General features: G+C 26.8%; 1 protein-coding gene across 1 annotated transcript; it reads right to left on the bottom strand.

Annotated features, from left to right (window-relative positions):
- Positions 1-714: 714 nt before the first annotated feature.
- On the bottom strand, positions 715-1,997 carry LOC111013934 (bZIP transcription factor 44). The gene has a single exon (XM_022288489.2). It carries the CDS (start codon positions 1,449-1,451, stop codon positions 969-971), a length of 483 nt encoding a protein of 160 aa, XP_022144181.1. The 5' UTR covers positions 1,452-1,997; the 3' UTR covers positions 715-968.
- Between the last annotated feature and the right edge of the window lie 7,176 nt (positions 1,998-9,173).

The following is a 9,173-nucleotide window of genomic DNA, read 5'->3' as shown; positions in this document are numbered from 1 at the left end:
ACACTTCTATAGATATCATTCTTTCATATCAGATACTTAATATAGTCCTTTTTGTTTGCAAATAGTTTTTCTTTTTTTTTTTATCAATTTGTTTGTAAATAGTAAAAATAGGAGATTTTTCCATAGCTACAGTGTAACCATAATTTTTTTTTTTGAAGTAATAATTTAACCATGATTGATAACCAAAATATAAGAAGAGTTCATTTATCCTTATTAACATGTCATTTTAATATGGAGGGTGGAGGATTCGAATAATATCTATTCATCATGTTATTTTATTTATTATATTATAAATTGAAATTATTAAGCATGTTATAATCAGTCTACTATATACATGAATTTTTATTTTTAATAAAATAAATTAGAATTTTTCCTCATAAACTCGAAGTCTTTTTTTAAATTTTATTCTTAAACCTTACAAATTTTTAAAGCATATTTCATTAATATTTTGTTTTATAAAAAATTGCCCTTCACACTAATTTCATGAAATCAAAATAAAGACAACATCGCCCTAACTTACCTAAGAGTATGCTTATTTACACTAAGATTCATAAATTAATAATATTACCATTTTAAATATAATACCATTCACGTACATTTTATATGGAAATATCTTCATGATCTAAAAAGTGATTTTAAAATCATCTAATATGAAAATTAGTAACCTCCCATAAAATATTACATACTAAAAAAGAAAAAAAAAAAAAAAAGGAGTGAGAGGAGAAAATTAAGAATTTATAAATATAAGTTTAGATGCATAAACAATAATTAAAGAGGAATAATGGCTTTGATGTGATTTGCACAAATGGCCCCTTTTACAAAAATAATTTCAACTATTACCCCATTTCTACGTCCTTTTACACATCCGAATCTGATCAACATCGTTCCAATAATAACCTAAGAAGATCTGGCCAGAAGATCGATCCCAATTTTCAACACATAGAGATCAAGAAATTAAGCTTCAGAATTCAATAATGGAAGATATCGGCAGCGGCAATGATCGGCTGGTTAACGTACAGGAGATTCAACGGGTTCATGAAGCAATCGGCAGCCGCATTTGTCTGAATCTGAAACACCTCTTCTTGATCTGCTTCTCCAAATCCACCATTGGAGTTTATGCAATCACCGATCTCCTCGAGCGACTGCAATCTCTGCGTCAGCTCCGCCATTTGAGCTCTCAGAACCGAGTTCTCGGCCTCGATGTTCATATAAAGTTGCGATGTAATGTTTATATTGGAATGAATCTGAGCGTTTTCCTTCCTTAATTGAGTCACTTGCGCCATCAATTCGTCCAGATGCTGTTGCTTCCTCATCCGAGATCGCCTCGCCGATTCGCGATTCGATTGCATTCTTTTCCGTTTTCTCTGATCCATCAGAACCTGCAAATCCTCTTCGGAACCTGAGTTCTGAAGCCGGGTCGAACCAGAGGAATTTCCGCTTGAAGAAGCCATGGAGATCGACAATAAATAGTATTACAAATATTTACAGCAGCACAACACAGACTACAGATTATAGATTACAGAATATCTTATCTACGGCAGAAACAGAAAAAAACTAAATCGAAAACGACGACAACAACGAAAACGAAATTAATAATCTCGGAATCGATAATCGATCTGGCAATCTTGATAATCTGAGGCAGAGGGATGAGGGAAGTTCATGAAAACACGTAGAACCAGTAGAGGAAGACGACGGAGAAAGATTGAACCAGATGCGTGCGGCGCCGGAGAGAGGAATTGATCATAAAACCAGAACGGAGAATTTCACTAAGAATCGGAGACATGAATTATCTCAAACATCAAGAACAAGAGATTAAGCATCTAAAAGGATGGAGCGGCGGAGAAGGGGACGATTTCCGAGAAAACGGCGGAAATCCGGCGGTGAAGAAGCAGATTCAGAGCGGAGAGAGAAAGAGCGGCGGAGGTTGGGGAAGACGGAGAAGGGGTGAATTTATAGAAGAGAAAACGATGGAAAATGCGAGAAAATTGAGGAACAAATTAGAAATTTTGGTGAAAAGAAAAAAAAAGAAGAAAAAAGAAAAGTGAGGAAAAAGGGCATAGGAATCTGCTCCAACTCAATTGGGTTTGGTGGGACACACCAAATTTCTTTTTCTTTTTTTTTTTTTCCAAATCATAATTTTCCATAACCCTTCAATTTCTATCTGTTTTGCACAGGAGCCACAAATTTCTTTTTTCATAACTAATGTTTTTTTTTTGGCTGTTCTAGTTTTTTGGTAATCATTTATTGGTCTAAATTTTATTTGGGGTTCAAAGCAATTAAATTTCTTATTCGAAGAAAGGTTGTTTTTAGTTCTTCTTGTTGATATTTTGTTCATATAATTTTGATAGAAATTCGGATCCGTTATGGAAATGGAACCCGACATTTTGCCTACTCTAAATAAATACTTCTTCTTTGTATAGACAATTAAATATTTATTGAATAATTGAATAAAGGCATGTCATATTAATGACCTCCTAAATTATATAGATAGCCAAACATAAAAATGTCCAATCCGATCGATACTAAAATTTAATTACCATAAGTAAAATAATATTTTAAGTTTAAGAATTAAAATATAATATTTTAAATTTTAAATAAAAATAAGATTTAAGCCTATTTTATCCTACTTAGATGTGTAGTTTTGTTTGTTTTTATCTTTATCTTATCTGATCGGATTCTTACTCTCATGAATTTATAAACAAAGTTGTAAAAATTATTCTTGAACACAGAGATGCTTCAATTTAGTCCACGTGTTTGGAGTCTTTTAAACCCAATTTTAAATTTTAAATCGATCTAATTATAACATATGAAAGCTTGCATACTATGCTTATATATAATCTGTAACTAGTATACGACATATATCATACGTAAAATATATAGATAGTATAAAAAATACATATGGTGTATATATGTAATAGATAAGTAATATAAAAAATACAAAAAGAGCCGCATAACACATCAATTGAAGAAAAAAATAGAAAAGTATAAAATTTAAAAAATAAGAAATGCAGGATACAAAATTTCTTACATTTTGCCACTAAATATTCAGTATAATAGAATGTCTCTCAAAATACACTATTTTTTAGGTTCATTCAACACCATACTAACCTTGATAGACGAACCAAATATGAACAAAATTCTTCGAGAGAATTGTAGGAACTTTAGCATAATAATGATAACAAAGGGGCGGAGAAAAGGGAGAGTGTTCAGAGAGGGTAGTCTATATTTATAGGCATTTAAATTGACAATAAGTGAATGACGTGTGTTGTCCATACAAATTCATCTTAATTGTTTGATCGTTGTCTTTCACTCCTAAAGATTCAATTACCGTTAGACAAGTAAATCTGTTCCCACCCTCTGATAATTTACCTTTCACTTGAAGATTTGATAGACAAAAAAATACTTGAATAATGCCACCTCTTCAATAATTTGCAAACATATGTGTGTTGCACCCATTGAAATTAGAAATGAATCAAGTTAAACTATTGGTTTTTTTGTTGCATGAATGTATGAGCTTTTAATTAGAGTAATTCACTAAAAATTGAGATGTTTATCATGACATTTTTTAGACTTATTCTAATAATCCCAAATATGATTTTTTTTTTCCCAAAATGACTAATTAATCTTAATAATCGTATATTATATATATAGTACACGTCTCAATAAATAATGTCTAATAAAATGTACTATAAAAATCATGTTTTTTCAACCATATCATTATTATATTGAGATAAGTTAATTACTTGGTGGTGTTTGAATAAGACTTTGAAAAATAAATATTATCCAGACATTGTTAAAGAGAAGATAAAGACAGATCTTAATAGTTAGTATTTTGAAGTTCATTTTCTTGTCAAACAAGTCCATATTTAGGAGGGACCATATTTATTGGACCCCTCCTTTTTTTTTTTTTTTTACTTTGGGTAGACTCTATTGGTACTATTAGTCAAAATCACTTGACCATCCATTGATTTTAAATTGTTTTTTCTAAAAAATAAATATAAGTTAAATTCCATTAAACTAAAACGTAATTTAAAAGTTAAATTGTTTTTTTTTTTTGTGTAAAAAATTTAAATCATGATTAGTGCAAACGTAGATAGTTATATATCCATAAACAAAAAAAAAATTCATTTCAAAACCCATGAAACATAGATTATAAAAACCTACGACAATACATCTAATAATAATGTAGATTTCGCTTTCAAGTATTTGAAAAGATATAAAGACACGAAATAAAAAAGAGAGGCACACAAGCTATCATTTCAAGAAAAATCTAAGAGACGTGCGCCACTTGAAAAGTTCACCAAAATTGTAATACAAATCACAAATTTTGATGCTTATAATTACAAAAACAACTATTTATTTTATTTTACTTTTACAAATGTAACATAAGTGTGTTATTGTGATGTTTTAATCCTAAATGTTTTTATATTTTTCAATTCAATCTTTATCGTTCAAAAAGTTTAAACTCAATCCTTTATATTTTAGTATGTTCAAATTTAGTCGTTGATAATAAACTTGACATAATATTTAGTGAATTGACATAAATTTAAAAGAGAAAAAATGACATCAAAGAAAAGAAAACTTAAAATTTCTACCAATTTTTTGAAATTTAAAAGAGGAAATAGAAATTAGAAATCTCATTTTGTTTCTCTTCTAAAAAGTTCTATCAATTCCTTAAATATTATATTAGGTAAAGTTAGTATTATCTAATTTTAATATTTACTAACACTGATGAATTAAATTAAAAATATATATATTAAAACATACCTGACTAAATTAAAAATTTCTAAATAATAAAAACTACATTGAAAAAAACAACTAGTATTAGAAACTAAAATATACATCTAGTCTATTAAATGTATTATATTTCCAACGCGATAAACAACGTTTTTCAAATTGCAAAAGGTGATTCTTTTAAATGCAGGAACCTTAAATATATTAATTAGTAGATTAATATTTATTATTTTGTTAATTAATATAATTAATTAAGGATGTTGTTTAGGTAAAAAAAAAAAAAAAAAGGGGGTCAAAATTACAGTTTAAGACGTCTCTTTTTCACCGTCGAATCTAACTTGAAGACTTTTACGCTGATTCAGATTCCGATTCTAATTACGATTTCCCACAACTGTGCCACTTTACAAAGAGAATCCAATGAAGGGGCATTTATGTCTTTTTCGTTGAATTCCTATTTTTTAAATCATAATGTCCGAATCCCACCATTTATCAAATACGGTAAAGTTTAAAAGAGATTTAATAGGCATTTTACGTGTACTAAAGAAAAAAAGCATTTTACGTAATTGCGTCATTGTTCAGGTATAAACCAAGATTCTAAAAAAAAAAAAAAAAAGTTATCAACCAAGATTAAAAAACTAGCAATTCAAAATTTAAAAACCGTAATTAAAACTTTTTAGAGTTTACTTATTATACGGATGCACAAAGTTTGAGGACTAAATTTATGATTTAAATTTAATAAGTTAGATGTGCCTATGCGAACTACACTCATCTTACCTGACTTATTTTGTAAAAATTTATCTTACTTGAAATGAGCTGTTGTCATAGAAAAATAAATAAATTGCAATGAGTTTAAGATTAAATTTGTAATTTAAATATAATTTCATAAGTTGGGTATATCAACGTGAAAAAAGAAAACTTTTCCACCATACACTAGAATTATTTTATAACAACATATATAGATTTTCTTTTAGATGGTAGAAAAGGTTGGAAAATCTGACCAAATAAGGTGATAGTCCCGTGAATTTATTTTCATGGTCTTAATCCTTAGTAAAACGTAAGATCCAAAGTCCACTCACTTTACTTTTACACGAGAAATGGGACCAAAAATGAGTCATTATAGAAAACGAACTAATTGAAAATACTATCATACCGACCATATTCAATAAACTTTAACGTCTATTAACAATAAAGACATGATCACAAACATTTAGCAGATAAAAGAAAATAAATTCAAATGGAAATCTTTTAAAAATCGTGGAGAAGAAGTTGAACACTAATATATAGATTAGAGAGAAAATTATAAATTTAAAATAGAAATTAGGAATGTTAGAAAATAAATTAGGAACTTTCTTATGGAAAGTAGTAAAAATCCGAAATTAGCCCCACCTTCTAATCTGCGAAAATAATAATAAATAAAGAAATAAATAAGAGTTTTTGTGGGGCGGAGAATCTTACTGTTCATGTCCTTAATTAATAATGACGCTTTTGGACGCAACGCAAGTACCGAAACAAAGCAATATCACACGCCGATTTTACCAACTTGATAAAACAATATTAAATATTTTTTAAATTATAAAGAAAGCCCGATATTTTAATTCTAAAGTCTAAACAAATCAATACCCTTCTTATTTTAAAACCAATAAAGAATAGATAATAATCATATAAAAAATTAATAATAATAAGTTTTGAATACTATCGTGGTCAATCCACTTTCCACTCTAATTATGTTCATTTCAGTCATCGTTGAAATTTTCGTTTTAGTTTATGCACTTTTAAACATTTTTATTGTTTCACTTTTATTTTTATTTCGATTTAGATTTATTGGAGGGATTAAAATGAACCAAAATTAAAAGTATAAGAATAAAGTGGATCAAAGTCGAAATTAGAAGAACCAAAATAATATTTAAACGAAATAATAAATTGGTTGAACTACTGTATATTTTCAATTTATGTTTATTTTGATTTCTGTAATTTCAAGATTTTCATTTTGGTCCTTTAATTTTATTTTTTAATCTCATTTTTCTATCATAATTTCAACATGATATTACACTGATATATTTCTTCAAATGTAAACCATGATTTTATAATAAAATGTTTCCATTATGTATAGAATTTATGTTAAAATTTTGAAAATAGAGACTAAAACGTTCATTTTTTTAAAGCAGAGAGACTAAAACCAACATTTTGTAAGTACAATGACTGAAGTGAACCAAAGTTGAAAATACACCAACCAAAATAACATTTTGAAGACAAAAATGAACCAAAACTGAAATTTTTAGGGAAAAAAATAGTATTTTAATCTAATGAATAAGGAAAAGCAGTTTTTTAAATCTTCCTATTAGCATTAATTTTAGCTAACCTTTTAAGTATGTGGTGATCAAATTAATATATTTTCTACATGGTTTCTATTTTTCTAAATATTTGTGATCAGTGGTAGAGCCACGTTGAAATCGAGGGACTCTTTTTTCTTATCCAAAGTCATTTATATCCTTAATTTCTTATAAATTTTATTTGTTAATATTTTTTCTAATAAATTTGAATTTATTAAAATATGAATGAATTTATAGTATTTTATTATTTAATTTATCAATAATATTAAATTTATATTTTGTATTTTGTTCTCTTTTTAAATTTGTCAACTTTTTTCTTTGTATTAAATATAGATGGAAATTAATAATTCTTTTAACAAAATAATTTTAGAAAATTACTGTAATTGCAAAAATAAATAAATAAATAAATAAACGTAATTGAATCCAAGTCTCCTCCTACATAAAATTCTAAGTTCGGCCGTATTTGTGATTACCTTTATTGAAAGCTTTTATTGGTTCAAATTATACCATTTTTTTTCTAAGGTTTATAAACATATTCTGTATCTTGATTTTGGGGGAAATTATTAGTTGAAATTTGTGTGATTAATTATTAGGAGCGGAGCATAATCTAAAAACAATTTGGTTCGAATCTCCACTCTTTTATTTTGAATCGTAATATTTTTTAAAAAAATAATTGAGAAGCAAAATTTTAATTTAGTTTTGAGAGGTTAATTTTATCACCTATTTGTTTAGGATTGAATTTGGTAAAATTAAAATTGAAAGGTCAAAATTAACTTATTGGTTAAGTACAAATGATTTTTTTTCTTTTTTAAAAAGTAAATGAATAATAAATATATATTGACAGGTGTGATTATTTATGGAAAGATATTAAATAAATATCTAATTTGAGGTATTTAATCTTATTTATATTTTGAAAAACAAGGAATACAACTTTATAGAAATGTCATTTTCTTCCTTCTATATAAATTTTAAGAAATTAAAAATTTTACTTGGTTGCAAATAAATAATGACTGTCAATAAAATGTAAAATTGCTTTAGAAGTAGAAGCATTTGTTCAAAGACTTTTTAGGTATTTGAGCAATGAAGATTTAGTAGTTAGCTTTAGCTGACCAAATTGTATTTTAAAATAAGAGAATTTATTTTGGGATCTAAATCATAAATAAATTATTTATATTTTAAATCAAGATAATTCATTGTATTTAATGTTTCTAATAAATAAAAATTCCTTGAAAAATATCACAAACCAAACATACCCACAATTTCAAACTTCCCCATAAATTTCAATTTAACCTCTTTTAATAGTCTCAAAACCTAGTTGAGAGGGAAGAAAATTAAGATTTTTGTTCGTGGTAGTTTTTAACATTTAGAGATAATTACGAAACACAGGTTTCTAATTTGTTTATTTGGTAAGTCATAATCTTCTCTAAAATTTATTCAATAAAATAGGTACACGTAGATTCACATGTCTTATTCTATGTATGTCGCGTCTATTAATTTCATAAAAAAATGAACAAATTAAAATGGTACGATTATTCGCAAAATTTCAATTGACAAAGATGCATAAACCCATTTTTAAAATGTATGTATAACCCTATTTTCAAAAAGTTCCTCATTATTGTTTGCTTTTATTTTTATTTCGTTTTTGCCCCATTTTCAAAAGTTTAACTTGCACAAAAACAACTTTATCAAGCATCTTTTTTTCCGCCTCTAATCTAAATTTGTTGTTTGTTCGACAATGGACTAGAAATTAATGACAAGTACTATCATAGTAATTTTTGGTCTAAGTTACAAATATGGCAAAAATATTTAGTTTAATTAGAAAAATAACAACTACATCTAGTTTTTTCAAATATAGCACCTAAGAAATGAAAGTCCAATTTTAAAATGACAAACTTTAACTAAATAATATACATCTATAATATATCTTACTACTAATATATGTATGTGATATATATCTAATATATTAATGATATAAGTGTCTGATTGAAAATTTTTGCAATGTTTGAAATTTTAAAAACAAGTGACATATTTTGAAATATATAAAAGATTTTTGCTACCACTGTAATTTCTGTACTTTTTTTATGTAAAAGTTTAAAATCCACGACAACA

The sequence above is a fragment of the Momordica charantia genome, assembly GCF_013281855.1.
Source record: "Momordica charantia cultivar OHB3-1 chromosome 8 unlocalized genomic scaffold, Mcharantia_2.0 BLBB01000008.1, whole genome shotgun sequence".
NCBI classification, from domain to species: Eukaryota; Viridiplantae; Streptophyta; class Magnoliopsida; order Cucurbitales; family Cucurbitaceae; genus Momordica; species Momordica charantia.
This window is presented reverse-complemented; position numbering and strand designations above follow the sequence as displayed.

Coding starts and splice junctions, on each gene's coding strand:
- LOC111013934 (XM_022288489.2), bottom strand. CDS start 1,451: ATGGCTTCTTCAAGCGGAAATTCCTCTGGTTCGACCCGGCTTCAGAAC.